This window comes from Lathamus discolor, chromosome W (assembly GCF_037157495.1).
Source record: "Lathamus discolor isolate bLatDis1 chromosome W, bLatDis1.hap1, whole genome shotgun sequence".
Lineage (NCBI taxonomy): Eukaryota > Metazoa > Chordata > Aves > Psittaciformes > Psittacidae > Lathamus > Lathamus discolor.
Genome location: NC_088908.1, coordinates 26101809 through 26124835, shown reverse-complemented (window position 1 = coordinate 26124835; position 23027 = coordinate 26101809). Strand labels below are relative to the sequence as shown.

At 40.6% G+C, this 23027-nt stretch overlaps 1 protein-coding gene across 1 annotated transcript; it reads right to left on the bottom strand.

Moving 5' to 3' along the window:
- Positions 1-1750: 1750 nt before the first annotated feature.
- LOC136004333 (dnaJ homolog subfamily A member 2-like) lies at positions 1751-12955 on the bottom strand. Its single transcript, XM_065660759.1, has 9 exons — positions 12763-12955; positions 10055-10114; positions 8915-9138; positions 7435-7515; positions 6981-7114; positions 5114-5310; positions 3280-3424; positions 2982-3109; positions 1751-2470 (listed from the first exon to the last, which is right to left on the bottom strand). Exons 1-9 carry the CDS (start codon positions 12838-12840, stop codon positions 2282-2284), a joined length of 1236 nt encoding a protein of 411 aa, XP_065516831.1. The 5' UTR covers positions 12841-12955; the 3' UTR covers positions 1751-2281.
- Positions 12956-23027: the final 10072 nt, after the last annotated feature.

Below are 23027 nucleotides of genomic sequence, written 5' to 3'. Positions count from 1 at the left end.
GCTTTGCAGCTCTGTGGGGGGCTAACAAGGAAACCACACACATCATCACATGAACAACAGGCTGATGCACTGGTGAAGAAGATCACTACTGGTGCTGCCAGGAGAAAGTGGTAGGTCATATTAGTAAGGGACTCTACATTGAAAGGCACAGAGGCATCCATCCGTCAGCCTGACCCAGTCTCAAGGAAGGTGCGTTGCCTACCAGGGGCTTGGATCAGGGATGTTGCAGAGAGGCTGCCTGGTCTAGTAAGTCCCACTTCTAGTGGTCCATGTGGGTGCTAGTGATATAGATAGCAGTAGCCTGGAGAACATTAGGAAGGACTATAGGACAGTTCTCTATAGAGCTCTGGGAGAGGTGGTTAGGGGCTCTGGAGCTCAGATAGTCTTTTCATCAATTCTCCAGGATAAAGGGGAGGACCGTAAAAAGGCTAGGCATATTTGGCAGGTTAATAAATGGTTAGAACAATGGTGCCACAGTCAGGGGTTTGGGTATTTAGAACATGGGACTCTTTGGGAGGCAAGGTCTACTGGAGGCTGGTGGAGCTGGTCTGACAACAAAGGGGAAGAGCCTTTTTGGTAGGAGGCTTGCCAGGCTGGTCAAGAAAGCTTTAAACTAGATGCATTGAGGGAGGGGAGCATCATTCCATTCCAACACATCCAGTCAGTTGCCAGCACCTATAATAAATGCTCAGAGCGATGTAAAGAGATGAAGCACTCTATAGACGATAGGAACAGCCTCACACTCTCAGGCCCTTGTCCTCCTGGGGGATTTCAACCACCCTGATAGCTGTTGGAGGGACAGTACAGCCCCACCCAAGCAATCCAGGAGGTTCCTCAATTGTGTGGAAGACAACTTCCTTCTGCCAGTAATAGAGGAGCCGACAAGGAGAGGTGCCATGCTTGACCTCGTGCTCACCAACAGGGAAGGGCTGGTTGGAAATGTGATGCTCCAGGGCAGCCTTCCAACCCTAACTATTCTAAGAGTCTATGAATAGTTCAAACTAAGTGTAAACTACTGCAAAAATAACAAACCCACCTACACTTACTGTCTCTCCAGGTCAAAGTATTTTTGTCAACTACAACACTAATCTCCATCTCTTCATGAGCTTCATTACTGCAACCTCAAGTTCTCAAATATAACATTACTTTCTGCAAATTATTTGTTTAAGACTAGAAACATTCCTCTAGGAAGAGTGTCTCAATCTGGCTTTGAATGGGATGCAAAACCTAAGATAAAGTCACCATTATGTTGGGATTTAATAATCCTCATTTACAAGATGATTGACTACAAGATTTTGTTATCGTCTGATTGAATTAAGATATCCTTGTGTTTTCTTTGTAAAAAAGACATGGCTGCAGCCTCCCCCTGCCGGTTTAGTCCTATCTCATTTCAACTTTTACATATGGCACACAGTTGTTATCTAACTGCAACCTCATCTTATAGCAGTTTCAGCATCTTGGTTTCTAAGATGTGTACAAAAACACTGTGTAGATGGTAGACAAGACAGTTATAGCCACTGGAAAAGAAAGAGCTACAAGGCAAAAGAAATATACTATACATCAACTACTTTAATTGCAGAAGCCGTTCACAAGGTGGTAGAAAAAAAAACCAAAAACAAACAAAAAACCCAAAAAAAAAAAACCCCACAAAAACCCACAAAACCCAAAACAAACAAACAAAAAAAAAAAACAAAACAAAAACAAACCCACAAAAAAAACCACCACCATGACAACAAAACCTGAAACCAAATAACTTGCAATCACTTCTAATTTATTCTTCCATTGTTCCCAGTGCTCTAAACCCATTACGTGCAAAGCCCATTTACCATGCATCTAAGATAATAGATACAGGCTATGAAAATTCTTTATTCTACTTGCAGCAGCTTATGCAGGTGCAGCCAAATACCAAGCCTCAGGACAAATTGTACACAAACTTTACAATGTAGAGCTTGAATTTAAAAATGAAACTTAATCTACACAAAACTGGTAAAAAAAAAAAAAAATCAAGCACTGATACAAGGGCAAACTTAAAACCCATGTGAAAAGGAGCCCTATCTTCAAGTGCTTTATTCTGTTACACAGTCAAAATGAAGATGTAAGCTTGTGGTTATAGTTTAAGTTACACTCTGTAGATACTATAAACCAATTCAAAAAGTTACACATACAGCAACAGATGTCCACTGGTTCACCTGGATTACTTATACAGTCCAGCTGGATTGCTGAAAACAAGTCAGGCAAAATTTGAAAGAAAAATCCTTGTGCAACTTTTTTAGACAAACATTTACTGATGGGCACACTGCACCCCAGGTCCATGATGGCTGCTTTCTTCATCAGAACTATCATTATAAGCTTCACGTCTCTGGCCACCACCTGAGCCTTGAGTGGTATCAAACTCCTGAAGATCTACCTCTTCTGCATCACCAATTACATTGGGAAATTCTGGTCTAGCTGGCAGAAGATCTTCAAGTTCCTGCCCCAAAAGAATAAGTATATTCAGTACTGCATTTACAACTGCTAAAATAAAGCAACCAGTTTCCCACAACTTCAAAACTTCCCCTCAGAGCAGGTTTGGTTTAGAAGTCTAATAAGCTGATACAAAATCTGGAGGTGCATACTTATTTAGAAGTACTCAAAGTATTTGTATCAACTGGAAGACACCACTTAGGGAAAACCCACAGCTCCATATATCAGCCAGAGGTGCAATCAGTTAATACAGTTGCATTGTGAAAACTTATCACACAACAGCAGGAAGATTCTTCCTCCTGCCCTCATCTGCCTAACACTTGCACAGCTTTCAAACACAGGTTCCATAAATCAACATTCCAACGGGGATTTTCAAATTACATGTTGCCTATAAACAATGGTAAAAGAACAACTATACTTGCATCTAAATTTAAGCACTGAAAGCAAGCATACCCCACACACACTTTGCACACACTGTCAAATAAGACCACTGTATCTGTGCCTGAAAAACTACTTACTGTAAGCTTTTCTGGGCTAATCCAATTATTTTCGGGAAACTGAACGTCAAATTTAATGTAAAGATCACCCTTCTCAAAAGGATTACGATACTGTGGCATTCCTTCACCTCTGACTACACGAATACAACCTGCAATTCAAAGAAAAGTAAGCTGGAGAGTGCTCTTCAGAACAATTCTCTCTATACAATTCTCTTAATTTCTCTAGCCTAGGTTCAGTTAACAGGACAAAAAGAATGGGATTAAGTTTTAAAGAGTCACAAAAGCATAGTCGAAGTAGTCCTTATCAGGTCAAGCTTACCTGGTTCAATTACTTTTCCAGGAGGATATTTAACCACAATTTGACGTCCATCAAGGTGCTTAAACGTGAACTGAAATCCACACAGTGCTTCAACGAGTCCAATCTTGTTTGTCATATGCAAGTCATTCCCATCCCGCTGGAACACCTAAACCACAAAAATCAGGGGATGCATTTTCTAGTACCATAATCATATCTCTGAGACTCATTATTTAGAATTATTTATTCTTAAAACTCAGTGCCAGAGCAGCCTCCTTTGTACAAAGTTAACTTGATTCTGTTAATTCAAATAGCATAGCATACTTGGAAAGTTTGTGCTTGATCGAAGTGTCATCCAAGATAAGGCAAGCCACACTATATCATGTGAGGCTTTCCTTATCAAATTAAACAAGGAGGTCAGTACAGCAGCAGTACTCTCTCAACCCCAAGATCTTCCGTACAAGCAATCTATAAACAAAACTTAAAAGTTTGACACCACTTGCCCTGCATTGGAGTACAAACCCCACATCTTTGTTTCTCAACATTTAACTAGTTATCATGCATATCTGCTTCAGCTAACTTCATCTACAGCAAGGCTTTGATCAATTAGTACACATCTGTCATAAATGGTCTTTAAGCCACTCAGGAGTCTTAATCAGAGTAAATCTGGCAGAACTATGACTCCTACCTCGAGAGAAATTAAGAGCACTGAAAGCTTTGCTAAAAGTCAGTCTAGCTTTACTCACTAGGACAAGGTATGGTATTTTTCAGAACTCTTAATACTGTAAAACTAGATGTAGCTTATTAGAAGACTAAAACAGAAGTGGCATCCACTATCTGGAATTTGATGCCATCATGCACCTCTGACTGTTCTGTATGCTTACAGGTGGTTTCTCCCTTATCAGTCAAAAATCAACTGCAATGCCATATTTCAACCCATATCACAGAAAAGAGAAGAATGTGTAAAGAGCTATGTAAAATTGATAAACAAATTATCAGTCCTTGACACTACTTTGAAAAGCTTACATAATACTTAATTTTCAGATAACCAACATTATATCCTTATACATGACTGGAATTTAAATTTGTACCCAATGCTATTCTTTGTCATAACAGAATTTCCCAACACCACCATTCTAGTCAACATTTTTCCAGTGTATAACACAAAAACCAAACAAACACACCCCACCCCCACAAAAAACCAAAACAAAAGCAAACAAACAAACAAAAAAAAGCAGTCACCTCAACTCTACCATACAGGAGTCTTAACACAGGAAAAGGTAATTTGCAATACTTAATTCAAAAGTGCTGTGTATATACTCCAAAATACATTAAGGCTTATGCTTAGTAAACTAGTACAAAATAATCACATTTCTTTGTTCAGTTAAGCAAATCAGTAACATCGCTATTCTGTGATGCGTGATGTATTTCCAGAATCACGGTAGCAGAGACAGAAAGCACCATCTGGGGATTTTAAAAAGGAGTTTCCTGCCATGTCGCAAGACATTGAAAAGAAAGCAACACTTAGCATTTTGTTAGTGTCACAAGCAAAGCACATTGAAGTTAACATCCTGAATGGCTCTTCACAGTGTCCACTGTATCAGAGTCAGCCTGAGTTGATCAGAGAAAGCTACCTTTTATTAGCATAAGGAAGCACCAGAATCTGCATGTCCTCTGGCTACAGACTTGCAAAGTTTTTCTGGCTCACCATGAAAGCCATGTTACTTGCTATAAATCTATTAAAAGCTATTCGCCATCTCCCCCAGAGTTGCAACTATATCAATTACTTTAAAGGAACATCCATCTACATTGAGGACTAGGATAAAAGGCTTTTAAAATATAAACTCAAAAGCATTACCTCATTCTCCTTTTCCTGGAGTAAGAGGACAATATCACCTGGTTCCACACCTGGAGCCTGATCTGCTTCTCCACTGAATGTAATTCTTTGCCCATGCTTCATGCCTTTGTCTACATGGACTTCAAGTATTTTTACCTCTTTGACCACCTTCTTCCCTTCACATTTTTTACAGCGGTCTTTTTCATTAATTACTTCACCTAAAGACAGACAAATTTTCAGTTTGAAGATTTCCACATAACTGCATCTGATTCTGAAGAGAGTAGGCTGAGGAATTCATGCAACACAACTAGTGATTCAGATGTTGGTTTAAGCTTTCCTCTTGTGAGGAATTTGAAGTTCAATTTACCCTGGCTGGGAAAGGGGGAAGGGTTAAAAAAAAGGGGGTGAAAGGGAAGACATACAAAGATACACCAAGTTTGAAAAGTGAGAGTACTTTAGAGAAAGGCAAAACAAGACTGTCTACAACTTCTAGTATTCCTTAAATCTTAATTTGACTCCAGTATTCTCACCATTCAACTTACTGCTCTTAAAAAACAAACACCTACTTTTCCATTCATTGTTATGCTAGAGGATGACAGCTATAGAAGAAAGGATGAAGCCAAAACCAAACTGAAACACCTCCCCTCCCTTAAGTCACAATAAATTCTAAACTCTTTCAATGAATTTTGGAAGCTTAGTTCCACTTCTGTTAACAACAGCCAAAAAAGGATTACCAGGTTCTGTTCACTGACAGACCCGTTTTCCAGGATACCTCCACCATATACTATGGAGATGCAGTCAATAGAACTAGCGAGTCTTGCATACAAAACAGGGGCAAGATAGGCGGTCAAATCACAGTTTCATACAAAAGCAACATATAAAAGTTTTCCCACGGAAGGGATCTAACATTTCCTGACATATTATGAAGTTGACTTTCATACTCTTAGAATAGGTTTTCACACCGTTTGTTACCTCTAGTAAGACAATTACTTTTTCCAAACTGAAAAATGACTACCAAAATGACTTAAATTCTCTGTTCTATCTCATCTTTATTTTTCAAGTAAGCTATTGGCTTTGTACAGAGTAACCAAAATACTAGGCCACATGCACCATACAGTTCCAGTACTTATTCAACACTGCTTTAAGTGCCACAAGCAGATGCACTTGGCTTAAAACATTAAACCTGCCAGCTTAAACCACCTTTCTGTGAAACAAAGCAATACATTATGACATAGTTGAAACTACTAAATATGTAGGTTAACTATGTAAACTGAAAACAGGACAGCCAGGGACAACATCATTTATGAAATGTTTTGACTAGTCACAAACCAACTCTAACTTCCAAGTATTGTTAAGAGAAAATCACCCAACAAGGTGACATTACTACTCTGCAAACTGCAGAAGATCTAAAAAGGAATTGCAGAGTGCAGATCATGTGCTGAACTGGTTCCCCCAAACACAACCAATGTAGGAAAAGGTATCTTCTTAATTTGAAGAAGTTAAAATCCAACTTTAAGTTTCCATTTTAAAGCTTAAACCTGTCCTTGGATGTTAGGAGACTGCAAAAAGATAAAAAGCTTCTAAAACAAAATCTTGGGGTTTACTGTAACAGTAATAGCAACAAGTAATATTCACATCTAAGTGTTTTTAACCCTTACTGTTCAAGCTTCCAGGCTGCTTTTCAGTATGTAAATTTACTGTAAATTTACAGTAAAAACTGTAAATTTTGCTGCTGTTCTAAGTAAAATGATTTCTCTATGTTGACATCAGACTGAGACCCAACTGATTAGATAGGAGCAACGTGGTCCTGGATATATTCCTCCTGAGATTTAACCAGGAGGTTGAATCCAAGTGAATGTATTTAGTAACATAGAATAGCTTGGCCTACCTTCTCCGTTGCAGTCAGAGCATACAGACTGCATCTGCTGAACCATTCCAGGAGCAAGCTGCCTGATCATGATACGTACACCTCTACCTCGGCAAGCATTACATTTCTGAACAGCTCCAGCCTTCCCTCCCTGCCTAGAATAGAAAGCACCAGTTGCATGAAAAGTAACTTCTTTTTTCATTCCAGAAACATAGGACCAAAGCCACTCTAAATCAGTAGGTTAACATACCTAATAGCACTGCCAATGATAATTAGGTTCTTTCCTCCCCACTTCCCCCAGAAAAAGCCCTTGAATAGTTCCAGCTCCATCAACAGTATCATTCAAGATCAACAGTTTTCTGGTTTGAGAGCAGGCTCCAGCAAGTCAAATACCAATACAGATCTGACATAGGAGATGCTTCATTACACTATATGACAAAACAACCAGAGAACTCAAAAACATAAGCAAACTTACCCATTACATGCACTACAAAGGACATTCTTGCTAAGTTGTAGTTTAGTTGTCTTGCCATTATACAGATCTTCTAAAGAGACTCTACAAAATAAAGCATTTCTCCTAGGTTATTCATTTAACAACTTGCTTTCCCCATGTAATAAGAATAGATGCCTAGGACAAATTTAAAGAAAAATAGAGCTTTATAGAAAGACTATATCTGCTATTAAAATAAAAGATTTTAAAACACCATTTTAGCTTTCACAAGGAGCCATTAAAAACCTATTCTATACATATGAATATACACATGCAATCCTGAACATAGTTACAGAAGAAACCAGACAGGATTGCTCGTGCTTCTCAATAGAATGCCAGCTGATCTAGCATTTTTAGGTTTATTAGTCATAGTCAATTTTTGTTTGTTTATTCTACCAGGCAGGTGAGAAAACCACCCCTCTAAGACAGTCCTAACAATATTTTTAGCATGCATACATAAGAATGCATTCAGAAGACTTACTACTGTATCAGGCTTTTCACATGAGATAGTTTAGTGGGGAGGGCTTAGCATGTCCCCAAGGCCATTCAATTCTTTAGATCTGTTCATGTTTTAATTTTTTTTTTTTTTACAAGCTCTTGAATACACTATCAAACTCCAATAATATTCATATATTGACAAATTTATGAGTTTATGAACCCATTTAGTATTTCTCCTAAAAGGGTTTGTTAGAATAGAAATTTCAACTCCATGTATTGAGAAAAGGTTGCCTGACATCAGTGTTTACAAACAACAAAACCAAAGCTAATTAATAATAGAGCATGCAGTACTAGCTACTAAGCTAAGCAAGCATGTAAACGTTAACAGACTTTACAATGGCTTGCCAACCACAGGAAAGATAAAGCTTAATTCAGAAAGAACTTAGGACCAGATCAGTAGGCAAAAAAGCCAACCATGACTGTAAGCAGAGAGCTACAAACCCCAATTAGATGCGATATTCAAGCACGGCATTAAAAAAATACCCCCCCCCCAAAAAAAAACAACAAAAACAAAACACCAAACACCCCAAAACACCTAACACCACCACACCCAAACCAAACCCACCAACATGCTTTTCCATTAATTATGCAGTTACACTTCAGTTCCAGCTGGTATTATGCTATAAATGCAAGTCTTTCCAGAGCCTTAGTACATGAGTAATACTTGATTGCTGAATACTTTTTCAGATTAGGGTTTCTGAACATAATTAAGGAGCAAAACCAAGAAAATAATGCTAATAAAGCATATACAGACTAATAACCAGGCAGAGTATTAGGTGTTCTGTAAGGGTAAGTAACTTAGGTTACTCAAGATGACTGCCTTCTGGGCTACACACAACATGCAGGTCTGAAAAGTAGGTGTAGACCACAGAATATCTGAACTGAGAACCATAAGGAATATAACTAGCAGAGTCAAGTACTGATCAGGAAAGGCTGAAATTACAAATTCAAGTATCAAGATACTCACTTGAGTGGATGCATCATATCTTCTCCTCTTCTTCTACCATTATGACTTCTACTATGACCACCCATGAAATTGAACAATCCACCACCAAAGATATGGGAGAAAATATCATCCATTCCACTGCTTCCACCACTACCTTCTCGAAGGCCCTGTTCTCCATATCTATCATATAACTCACGTTTCTCTGGATTTGACAATACTTCATAGGCAAAGCTTATTTCTTTGAACTAGAAGAGGAACAGAATCAAAACAGTGCATGATAATTTAGAACTTCAAGGGAGCATTTTACTACTGGTTATTGCCCAGCACAAATGCTCAATTAGGAAGGTACACAACAGAACAGTTTCCTATCTTAATTCTAATATGTGAGACTTAAAAGTCGGACTTGGGCTTACTGTGTTACCTCTTATCATAAAATAAGACATTTTATGGCAAAATTTCATTGACTTTGCTTCTTTACTGCAGACAGCACAAGATGGTTTACTTACAAAGAACAAAAAGAAAATCCAACCAAAGAAGAGCCCCAATTACACAACACTGCAGCAGCCAACAGGGAAAGAAAACCTAGTTACACACTAATGGCAAAGACTTCAAGATATGTTAGGCAGTTAAAATACACTAACAGTTGTGCAACCTACTAAAACGCATATATTCATGTGTTTGTCCTCAAACCAAATGAGTACCTTTTCATAGTCATCTCTGCTCACCTCTAAGCAACCATTAGACATCAGTTCTGTTAGAAATTCAGCTGAGTCAATTGATATTTTTTAATTGCTATTAGCATAACAAATCTAACTTAAACTCCCCACATATCTGTTCTATGCTGCAGCAGTTTCAAGAACCTCAGCACATCCATTCTTCCATGTTGGAAAATTGACTATCTTTTCCAAATACCTACTTAGATGCCAAAGCCAGCTGACATCATCTCAGCAGATGAAGACAGGCAGTTTTCCCTCAGCAACCAATTTGACTCAGCCAACTGCTGCATTTTTTCAGAAGGTATGCTGGTAAATTTTGAGGTTGGGAAGAAGTACACAAAACCGGGTTCCCTCTCACAGTTATTTTTTAACAACTTGTAACACCACCTGTATTTGGTTCCTTAGATGCTATCTGTAATAGTAAATGTAAAAAAGAGAGCCTTACTTTGTCTCCTGCATTTGGATTCTTATCAGGGTGGTATTCCTTGGCCAGCTTTCTATATGCCTAGTTGAAAGAGGTATGAAATTAGTTTAAATATTGATTAATCAGTACTTTTCTGAGAAAGTCAAGTGGCATCTTCAGGAAGAAAGGAAATACTAATAGAGCAAAGTGAGAAAATTAGTATTTCGAAATCATTCATACAGTGAAATGCTGACATACATAAAAAAATTCCAACACTGATATAAACTAACTGCACTTGCAATTAAACACAACTATAGCACAATAGCTAGTAGTTTTCCTGCTTATCTTCATTAACTTACAGGAAGAATCACATTGGACTTGCATGAAAATGACTTGCTGTACAGAAACTACTCAAAACCTACAATACAGTTTAAAGTTTCAACTCATTTGTCTTTCACCTCGATCATAGCAACACATCAATAACAAAATGGTTGCCTCAGCTCCTCATTCAACTCTATCAGTCAATCCTCACAACACACATTTTATTCTTCCTTACATATCAATAATGGAAGATTTATTCTCTCTGAACTAAGTATATGAGTTACATGTGCAGAAGTGCACAGATCATTGCTTTAACTTCATTGTTGTAAAGCAGCAGGAGGAATTACAGCCCAGTCTCCAGAAGAGATTTTTCAGAATGCTTATTTTTGACCAGTACTTTGACTCTCAGGACCATCACTTTCTCCACAGCAATACTTCATCCATTTCGCTTATACTTTAGAGGATCAAAGCAAGTAACAGGACATGCAGAGGCTTTTCCTACACTTTGAGTTTCTGACAGTAAAGACCTCAGCTCTCCCCCCCACTCCACCTCAACACCCCCAGTAACAATCTGGGGACAGATATTAATAAATTACATGGTATACAGTCTGGCTTTTAAATTATACATATAAAAAAGCTACATTGATGAAACTGCAAACAACTGAAACACTGGTTCTTAGAGTGGATTTTTCAAAAGCTCTATTTCTGTAGAACTGAGCATCTAAACCAACTCTTTAGAACTACAACATTAAGAGAGCTTTAGACACAAAGCTTTACAGAGATCATAACTTTCCATTCTGTACTAGAACAAGATTCCTTTTTTGTATTTGCAGTTACTTCGCTTTATTAATCAACTTGAAATACTCTGTACTTCTGCATGCAATCAAGAAATAACATTTGATAAGGAACTAATAAAACCCCCAGAACATTACTAACACAAGCCAAGTATTCTAAACCATGGTAAGTGGAAAGAACAAAAATCATAGATCTTATTAGGACAAATTACCTGTCAGTAACAAAGCATAGTCTTCCACACATGTACATATTCTGTAATAAAAAGATATTTTCCCCACACACTTTAGAGAGTCTGTGTAAGAAAACAAACAGAAAACCTCCACCAAACCCTGAAAATTAAAGTGAAAACCTACACAACGTTATCAGTTAAAGAGGAGCTTGCATGCTAATTTTTAAAGAGCAAGCACTCATGTCTTTGCTGATAACAGCATTCCAGTTGAAAGAAATTCTTAAGACTACCCATGGGCCAAAAGGAAGCTACCACTATTTATATAATCAGGAACAGATCCAGAATCAAGGTCTACACTGGCACAATATTACAACTTCAATAAAAGTTAAAACTCACTAATTTGTCTCAGCCCCTTTTGACTGACCCATTACTCGTTTTCACTTTTCTATACTGCTATATATATTAAAATATTAGATTAATAAAGCATCCATGTGACCTCCAAGTGACAATTATATATGAACTTCTTGCTGTTGGAAACTCTACATTCCCTGGTACATCTAATTTACAGCAAATTAATATTGAACAGCACAGGTTATCCAAGCAGAAAACTGCTGTCAGTTTTTGATTCTTACATTACACGGATACCTTTAAGAGAATTCAGTACGGAAGGAAAAAAAAAAAAAAGTTCTACTTGACTGGATTTGTTATACAGCACCACCCTCTCACCACATGCCTTCCACCTCTAACACTATTTCAACACTGCCATTGCCTGGGCGAATTAGGTTGCCACATGCATGACATGTAACACACAGTTAATACCAGCACCACCCACCAGCAGAAGCAGGTCACTGCTAGTAAACTGCCTAGTTAATTCTTCTCCCTTACGTGTAAATGACCATCAAGTCCTTCCAGAAAAAAAAGTGGTTTCTACACTACAGAATGGAATGGACGCATTGAATTATAATTCTGATAACCCAGCTCCAAGTTTTCACCTCGCGGAAGGGACGCGACGCTGTGAGGACGAGGCGAGCGGCGCCCGAAGCCAAGCGGCCGCCAGCGACACCGGGCCAGGAACACGGGCAGCACGAACAGGCCCCGCTGCACCCTCCTCCCGCCGATCCCCTCTCCTCTGGGCGCTAGCCACGACCTACCCCACTACGCCGGCGCTTCCCACCCGCCAAGTCCCCGCGGCCCCGCAACGTGGCCTACCCCGGAGAATGCGGCGGCCCCGGGCGCTTTCCCCTAGCGGCGCACGCCTGCAGGCCTCAGGCAGTCTAAAGCCTTCAGGCTACTCTCCCCGCGCTGGCCTCGCTCTGCGCGACAGCCCTGGGACAGCCCACCTCAGCCGCCCCGCGGGACCCTGCCCGGCGACAAGCCCATCCTCCCCACAGCGCTACCACTCACTCTACCTGGGCGCCGACACCACCGCCCACCGACGCCCACGGCACGGCCACCCTCCCCTCACCTTCTTGAGCTCATTGTCGGAGGCCACGGGTAGCACACCCAAGATGTCGTAAAGCTTCGTGTCAGCCACTTTCGCCATACCGACAGCGAGCAGCGAACGGACGCGAGCCAGAAAACGGCGAGGACAAAACCGAGAGCAGTACGAAAGCCGCTACAACGTCACACGCAAGCGTCCCACGTCACCACACCGCGATACAAGAGAATCCCGCGCACGCTCTTCACGCTTCGTCGCTACAGCACCACCTCCTAGGCCCACTTTAGGCACCTGACGTAGTTCCGGCACTGCTCGGTAACCGAAATAAAGCTCGCTAAAGACACAAGATTAGACAAGTTAAAAAGGGCCAGAATTCTTGAGCAAAATGGAGTCACATAGTAAAAGAATCTGTAAAGGTAAAGAAAAGAGAGGGGGACTTGATATTAGAAAAGCTAGTGCCTGGAAAACATGGAGTTAAAGTACTTTTTATCTTAACTTAGGTTGTAGAAAGAGAATAATGTTATAAGCCTGTGGAATGTAGTGGCCCCACTAAACATGAGTTAATTGTTTCACACTAGTCTTCTAAAGTATCTTTAGTTTTAAAGAACAATGTTTGTGTTGTAAGTCTGTGGTGAGATAACAGGATTTAGTGGCCCCACTAAACATGAATGAGTTACTTCACACCATCCTTCTCCTTATCAGTTAGAGACAGAGCCTCCCAAACATATGCTAGCTTGGGATACTCCTTGTCTGCCCATCCTGCAATAAATATTGCAGGAAGGTCACACAGTTTTAAATCTTTGCTAGTTATCAGAAGAATTATAGATATAGCTGGTTTCAGCTAGTTGTGTGATTACTGGAGTGACCAACTGTGCCAAAGGTGAAAAGTACACTGTGAGGAAGACTGCTTACTTCATCTTGAAGACCCCTACTCACAAGAGAAAGACTGTTTACTTCATCCTCAAGACCCCTTCCCCCAATCACCGCAGAGCAGTGTGCAGACACCAAGAGGAGGAGACTTATGATAACAAGTTCTTGGAGCTAGTTATAATATTCCCCGCCTATATGCAGGAATTATGAATATGTATGTAACTAATGTAATAGTGAAAGTATATAAACCTGTAACAAATACTAATCACTTGCGCCTCTGGCTACGGTCATGCCCTCAGCTTGCTGCTTTTGCTTTATTGACTTTGTCCCTCAATAAAACCTTGTTATCTTGTTTAGAGGAGTGAGTTCGTATTTCACAAGGGGGTCCAGGGGTTTGTGTTGTGATTCGGAGAAAAACACCAGGAACAAACTTACCAACAAAGTTTTAAAGTTGATAAGCAAGTATTCTTTATTGGGGGGCTGGGAGACACGGGGGATAGCTCCTCCTAATGTGTGTCCCCGTATTGCTACACAAGCTATCCTTATATAGTCCCTGGGCATACATACATATGCATGAGGCTACGTATGGATTACATGATTTTCCAGAAAGTTCCCCTCATGCGTACAAAATTTTGGTGGTTGTCTCTGAGGGTCGTTTACTTCTTCCAACAATCTTCATAACTTCTGGCAGCCTTTGAAGCATGCAGTAGATGCTTATACCAGCTTAATTGGTTCATTAACAACACAGACATAATCCTCCTGTCCTTCTACTTATCTTAGTTAGTTTAACTGCAACCCATCCTGGACACCTGCCATTCCCAGATACTCCTTATCCTTGCATCCTGTTCTTCTAGACTATTTTTCTTACATTCATTTTGTACTAAGGTCATAACCATTATAACTTCTGTTTAACAGTAACTCATTAGGGATAGCAAGAGCCATCACTCTCAGACTATTCACAATTTATCAACTACTGGAAGTTGAAAATGGGGTTTTTTTTAAACCCCAAACAAATAACCTTGATGCCTGTCCATCAGCCAGATGAATGTTTACAAACAGAAGTTTTATCTTGAGATACTGATTTACTTCTTAGTAACATGCCTTGAACTCTTCCACTGGTAGGTACAGTTCTTGAGACAGTCTGTTGTAATCCAGCACTAGAATACAATAAAAATGTTACTCTGAGGGTAACTTCCTATGCTCTGCAGGAATTTTTCAAGCATGAAGCGAATGCAAGTAGGAGCAAACATCCCTAATAGAAAGGCAGTCATGTTTAAATGCTTCCAGTTCTGCCAGAAGACTACAGGAAGTCCATCCATCAGCGGCATGTACTAGCACCACTTGGTAACGTTCTATAACCCTGAAACACTGCAGTGACTTCTGAAGCCTGTGTACAGGCCAGTAAACAAGCTGACATTTGCACCATTTGGTAACAAGAATATCCACTCTCCAGTATCAACAGAGAATGCTTACAGGTTTGGAAAGAGGAAACTTCATGCCTCAGGGCTTAAGATAAGGTATATGCTGTATCTACTACAGAGGGAGATACTATGAATACATCCGCCGGTCCTGAAGGAGCTGGCAAATGAAGTTGCTAAGCCACTGGCCATCATATTTGAAAAATCATGGCAGTCAGGTGAAGTTCCCGACGACGGGGAAAAGGGAAATATAACCCCCATTTTCAAGAGGGGGAAAATGGAAGACCCGGGGAATTACAGACCAGTCAGTCTCACCTCTGTGCCTGGCAAAATCTTGGAGCACATTCTCCTGGAAGGCATGCTAAGGCACATGAAAAACAACAAGGTGCTTGGTGACAGCCAGCATGGCTTCACTAAGGGGAAATCCTGCCTGACCAATTTGGTGGCCTTCTATGATGGGGCTACAGAACTGATGGACAAGGGTAAAGCAGTTGATGTCATCTACCTGGACTTGTGCAAAGCATTTGACACTGTCCCACACAACATCCTTCTCTCTAAATTGGAGAGATATCAATTTGATGGATGGACCACTCGGTGGATAAAGAACTGGCTGGATGGCCGCACACAAAGAGTTGTGGTCAATGGCTCGATGTCTGGCTGGAGACCGGTAACGAGTGGTGTCCCTCAGGCATTGGTGTTGGGACCGGTCTTGTTTAACATCTTTGTCGGCAACACGGACAGTGGGATTGAGTGCGCCCTCAGCAAGTTTGCCGATGACACCAAGCTGTGTGGTCCGGTTGATACGCTGGAGGGAAGGGATGCCATCCAGAGGGACCTTGACACGCTTGTTAGGTGGGCTGATGCCAACCTTATGAAGTTCAACCAGGACAAGTGCAAGGTCCTACACCTGGGTTGGAGCAATCCCAGGCACAGCTACAGATTGGGCATAGAAGAGATTCAGAGCGGCCCTGCAGAGAAGGACTTGGGGGTGCTGGTCGATGAGAAAATGAACATGAGCCGGCAGTGTGCACTTGCAGCCCAGAAAGCCAACCGTATCCTGGGCTGCATCAAAAGGAGCGTGACCAGCAGGTCAAAAGAGGTGATCCTGCCCCTCTACTCTGCTCTTGTGAGACCTCACCTGGAGTATTGCGTGCACTTCTGGTGTCCTCAACATAAAAAGGACATGGAACTGCTGGAACAAGTCCAGAGAAGGGCCACGAGGATGATCAGGGGACTGGAGCACCTCCCGTATGAAGACAGGCTGAGAAAGCTGTGGCTGTTCAGCCTGGAGAAGAGAAGGCTGTGTGGAGACCTCATAGCAGCCTTCCAGTACCTGAAAGGGGTCTATAGGGATGCTACGGAGGGACTCTTCGTCAGGGACTGTAGTGACAGGACAAGGGGTAACGGGTTAAAACTTAAACAGGGAAAGTTTAGATTGGATATAAGGAGGAAATTCTTTCCTGTTAGGGTGGTGAGGCACTGGAATCGTTTGCCCAGGGAGGCTGTGAGTGCTCCATCCCTGGCAGTGTTCAAGGCCAGGTTGGATGAAGCCTTGTGTGGGATGGTTTAGTGTGAGGTGTCCCTGCCCATGGCAGGGGGGTTGGAACTAGATGATCTTGAGGTCCTTTCCAACCCTAACTATTCTATGATTCTATGAAATACCGAAGCTCCTAACAGGGCAAGCTTTGTGCCATACAAAATTCCTAAGCTTATTTCATGATACGGTTGTTCATATTCCACTTAAAAATGTAAAATTTGGGTATGTTCTACATGGAAATGAACCTCTGATATTTATAGCAGTCCAAGATGAAACTAAGCCACTTGCTGGTTTCATGACCCGTTTAAGTTCTCCATCCCTCTACTTCAGCTGATGACTTCTGCCAAAACCAAACTCTGTAGTGTGTGGGGAATGATAATAACTGAAAACCTTAATGGTTCAATATGCAAAGAACTGATTGTAAGTTTATGTGATTGGGGGTTGGGGGGGTGATTATTTTTTTTTTTTTTTTTGTAACAGCAGTATTGGTGACATTTTAATTAAGTTAGGGCTCTGAGAATTAGTTTAAGCTGTAAAATATACCTTCACACAACAGTGAGTGGGAGTAGAATTTATATTCTAAATCTGTTGGGTTTTTGTTTGGTTGGTTGTTTTTTTTCTGAAACTGGCTTAGTTACAACATCTAATCCCGTACCTCTGTAAGAACCTAAGTTAACACCCACACTCAGAGCAGGAGGTGTGCAACTGGTTCACATCCCCACTACCAAGTGACAGACCATGAAGACCTATTAAGTCTAAATTGATGATGATTGATATTAATGTAGATCTATAGTGTCTTGGTACTTAACAAAGTTATTTATTAAGAACAAGCCAAAAAACCTCTTACCTTTTAGATATCTTTGTGGTGGCTTTGAAATTTGTGGTGCTACATTCATAAGTAAGAGACTTAACAACCTCAGTCACACCTGAAGAAGAGTGAACAGACCTAATTAAAAAAAAAAAAGATAAAAATAGAAGTGGTTATTGCTTTTGTTTATTTCTTTTATTTCCTCATCTACTTCTACTGTAGCATTTTAGCTACATTTAGGATGAAGGCAGACAGCTAGTGGATTAAAGAACATTGAAGTGCTCTACAAGAGGCATAGTGTATATATATGTGAAGAAGCCCTCCTGAGATAGACATGATATAATGGGACCTAACACCATAGAGGAATGAAAGTCATTTATGTTAGTAGGTAAGAGAGGCTGCAATACCCGAGTTGGATATAATTAAGGTAGCACCCACAGCTTTCTATTTGAGTGTGAAAAGTTTCCTGGGAAGTTTCTTTTTCTGCAGGAAGTAATTTTTCTAATTAGTTCTCAGGATATTTGTCCTGTGTGGTTGACCTGAATCCAGAGAACAAATTTTTCCAGTTTTGAATTTTAACTCACTTCACAGAAATCTCGTTGACAGAAATATACTTCACTATTCCTCTAATCTTCCTTTCCCCACACGCATTTTGGAGATATTGTAAGGGTATGTGGGTTTGGTCCAGTGTTAGTGTATTTGAATAAAAGCAGCCTTCAAAGACTGAGATTTTATAGACTTCCCCAGGCAAAACAGCCTTCTCTAGTTAATTTTGTTGAGCCAAAAGCTCTGTAATACCAATTTAAGAAAGCAATTAAAATTTCTTTTAGCCACATTAAACACTGATAGGTTGTTTAACTTGCATTTCTCTGAAAATAATTTGAATGTATCAAGTAAGTGTCAATGGATACAAGTATGCACACTGGAGCTGCAGGTGTAGCAAGAGCTTCTAAAAAAAATTCATGCAGATGTCCACAAGTTTTTAATTCATTAGATCCTATAGTGAGACTTGAATTTGGTCCATTGTGACTGTAAGCAGCTTTAAGGCATTTTTGCAAGCCTGCATTTCCCTACTAATGACACCTTGTCATAGTTTAAGCCCAGCTGGTAACTCAGAACCATGCAGCCACTCTCTCACTCCCCCCCTTCTTCCCCCCACATCTGGAGGGATGGGGAGGAGAACTGAAAGAATGTAAATCCCACTGGTTGAGATAAAAACAGTCCAGTAACTAAGGTATAATACAAAACTACTCCTACCACTAATAATGATACTGATAAGGGAAATAACAAGGGGAGTGAATATAAAACTAAAAGGGGAAAGGGAAAAAACAATAAACACAAGTGAGGATCATCACCCACTGACCAATACCCAGCCTGACCCAAGCAGTGATCTGGCCTTCTGGGTAACTCCCCCCAGTTTATATACTGGGCATAACATGCTGTGGTATGGAATACCCCTTTGGCTACTTTGGGTCAGGTATCCTGTCTCTGCTTCCTCCTTGCTTCCCATGCCCCTCCTCACTGGCAGAGCATGAGACTGAAAAGTCCTTTATCAGGGTAAGCATTACTTAGCAATAACTAAAAACATCTGTGTGTTGTCAACATTGTTCTCAGACTAAAGATGAAAACACAGCACTGCACTAGCTACTAAGAAGGAGAAAAAAACCTGTTACAGCTGAACCCAGGAGACACCTCCGTTTCAGCTATGTAATAATTATTACAGAACAATTCATTACTCCTAACAGAGCAAGAGGTTTCCCTTACAGACTCTCTTCCATTCAGTATTGTTTGGAAATTGATACTGATATCACAGATTCAGAACTGTGCACCATTCAGTGAGTGAAAGGTACCACCACATCCCTTCATCAGCTAGAGGTGCTTTTTTGTTCAGGTTCATGTCACTACAATGCATCTGATTCAGGCTTTGGAAGACATCTTTATCAGATGTATTACTTTTGGTCTCAAATTTCAGCTATTTCATTTGAAAAGAATTGTATTCAGCATTCATAGATTCAGGTGAGTTAAGCCATCAAAGATCAGTCTTACCTAGAAAGAATGTTCAGTTTGCCATTTAAACCAGACAACAATGTAACCAATGACTTTGTTTTGGAAATCTGAAAATGCATATGTAAGACTGCAGTTAAAAGAAGTGCCATTTTAAGACAAAATTATAGATATTTCCAGGGAACAATACTGTAAGAATTCCCTAGCAAAAAAAAAAAAAAAAAAAAACCAAAAAAACCCCAAAAACAACACTTAAGCCTCATAGTGCTGCCTTTTATAAAGTTCTACATACACATAAAATGGCAAGTTTCATAATGCCAAAAGTTCATCTTGAAGTTCTGTACAAACAACCACCCTTGTATTATACACCCTTCCAACTTTTAAGCTCTCTTATAATTAATGCCTGTAACTCCACATGTAATCCTTTAGTCTTTGTTGTCATCTTGCCACATACTTCAGTGTCTGGCTGAGGCACTACATTTCATAGGCAAAATTAATACACTTGTGCTTTTTGGTTTAGAGATCAAGGTGGACAAGAATGCACAAGTCATTTAAATATATAAAAGCATGTATTAAATCATGAAGTTGAGGTTGGTTTGGTTTTGTTTTGTTGTGGGTTTTTTTCTTTTTTAAATCAGCAGAAAATGGTTCCTCAAACCATCAAGACACACTGACTAGTCAAGAGAGAAAAACTGTGCCAGTGTTTGTAAATCTGTGTGAATTAGTTACCAGAAGTGCAGATATATTTCATTATGAAATTAATTGACTACACAGTTTAGCCCTGCTTAGCTTAAAATACATTGGATTTAAAAAAATTGATTTTTCAAACAAACAGCATGCCGTTGGCCTGCCCAGTCATGAATCTCGCAGGGTTCACGGCAGATCAATACTGATAAAACCCTTAATGCTGTTTGTTCAGAATAAACTTACTTTTTTAGGTGTTTTCTTTGCAGAAATATGCTTGGCACCTTGATATTCAACGATTGTAGTTACCTTAACTAGAAATACATTAGAAAGACAAGGAAAATAAAAAGAAGTTTCATGAAGAGCACAAAAGACAACTTCAAACTCATTTGTTTGAAGCCTATTTACCTACTGACACCTACAGTTCTGCTGTCTGATGGCCATTCACCTGGATCAGAGTTGAAAGCAAACTATGTGTGATGAGACAAGGAGGGGCACAAAATTAAAAAATGGAATATATAAACCTTTAGTATCAGTTTTAAGTAATGTTAAGTTTGATGGCTTTGTAACAGCAGCAATGGAAAATTACTTAGGTGCATGACAGAAAAAAAAGTAGAATACAGCTAGAGAACATACTGAGAATTCTTGTACAAGATAAATCGTTGTAGTTGACATAGTTTTAAGAAAAACAGTCTAGAAGAACAGGACACAGGGATAAGGAGTATCTGGGAATGGCAGGTGTCCAGGATGGGCTACAGTTAAACCAACTGATAAGTAGGAGGACAGGAGGATTATTCTGGTGCTAATGAGCGCGTGCTTCAAAGGCTGCCAGAAGTGATGAAGATTGTTGGAAGAAGTAAACGACCCTCAGAGACCACCACCACAATTCTGTATACAGGCGGGGAACTTTCTGGAAAATGATGTAATGTATGTATGCCTAGGGACTATATAAGGATGGCTTGTGTAGCAATACAGAGACACGTTAAGAGGAGCTATCCCCCGTGTTTCCTGGTGCCACAATAAAGAATGCCTGCTTGTCAGCTTGAAAACTTTGTTGGCAAGTTTGTTCCTGGAGTTTTCTCCGAATCAATTTGGCGACCCAGATGGGACCCTCTCTGCTCGGCTGCAGGACCCGCTGAGGACAGGGCTCCCTAGGGCCCTTGGGAATTTTTCCCGGAGGGACCCCTCGACTCATTCGGATCATTGCAGGAGCAGACAAGGACCATCTTCATAAAAGGTATTCTTTTCTTTTGTATAGTCTGTAAGGTGCAGGGGGCATCTTGCATAAAGACTAAATTGGTAATTGGGTTGGTTTGGTAAGCGTACGCAAGGTTTGGAAGCCTTCCGTAAATCGAGATAGGAAATCTCGTAGGTAAAGGCGTATACCCGGCTGCTAGCGTCCGTTTGGTATACACCCACAAGAAGCAGGGGGCATCTTGAGGTTTGGGTCCTATAAGACGCAGGGGGTGTCTTGTAGAAAAGGTTTTGGATTTTACTGGTAAACACCCACAAGAAGTAGGGGGCATCTTGTGGTATGGGTCCTACAAGACACAGGGGGTGTCTTGTGGAAATGGTTTTGGGTCCAGTGTGCTATCAACAGCCCATAAAGGATTTGATTCAGTGATGCTGTCAGCGTGGGTCCCTGAATAGGTTAGTCGAATCACCCTCCGATACAGTGGGCTGTCTAGTACGGTTCCCACAGTGGGACGCAGACGGGCTGGTTGGACACAAGGGTCTCGTCCTTCTTGGGACACTGACAGGCTTGTCAAATATAAAGGGTTCAAGGAACCCCCCCTATTAATGTTACAGTATGGTCTGAGCCATAGGGGTTAGGAAGTATTGCTTTTGATTCTACTGGTATTCGTCTTATTTTGTGGCTTGTTACAGTAATGATTATGGTACTGGTGACAGGATGTTATAACTGTGTTATTAACTGTTGTTTGAGTGAATTTTAGTCTCTGTCTCAAGTGTTGTAACTGTGTGGAGTGTGCCTGTGGGATACCATGTGTGTGTGTGTGTGTGTGTGTGTGTGAATGTGAGATTGATAATGGAAAATCAGCAGAGTGAAGAGATCTTGAAAAAGAGTCCTTTAGGGTGCATTTTGGCACACTGGAAAGAACTTGGAGGGTCTCCTGGGGGCTCGGTAAATAAGAAAACATTGGTAAAATATTGTAACCGATGGTGGCCTTTGTATACTTTGGAAGATCAGGAAAAATGGCCTAAAAATGGAACTCTGAACTATAATACATTGTTACAATTAATGTTGTTTTGAGGTGGCAAGGAAAATGGGATGAAGTAATGTATGCAGGTATGTTTTTCACTTTAAGAAACCACGTGGAGTGACAGACTGAATGCAAAATTAATATAGCTCTGCCAGATCCCTTAATTTTGGCTTTGGAAAAGGACAGGAAAAAACTGAAAGTTTAAGCTGGAGAGATGCTGTTCATCCTGTGATATTGGGGAAAGATGTTTAAAGTTAAAAAACAGTAATCAGGAAGATAGGTTGGAAAATTATGTATAACAAATACCTCTGAGAGGAGCACTCTCTGTATCTGGCCTATCAGATATCGATAAGGAGGAAGAGATTGCTGTCACTGGCAACAAGCAGCAGATTCACATTCAGAGTTAAGAAAGGGTTAAACCAGAAGTGCTGTTGCAGAGGCAGGCATCTGCAGCCTCTGCAGAGCAGGGTGAGCAGCAGTGAAAAAAATAAAAAGGGAAAACCAAGGGGGAAAGGAGGGGAGCTCGAGCAGCTCCTGTGTTTGAGCCTGGGAGGAGGGACGTCGGGCGGAGTTGGGGGATTGGGCTCTTCTGTGGAACCGGATCGGTGTGCGTGCTATGGGGAGTTTGGACGTTGGAAGTGAGACTGCCCGGGGGGGGGGGGGGGGGGGGGGGGGCAGTGCCATGGGGTAGCTCCAGTGACTGAATTGGAACTAGACTGACAGGGACCTGGGGAATCTACCCTACCAGA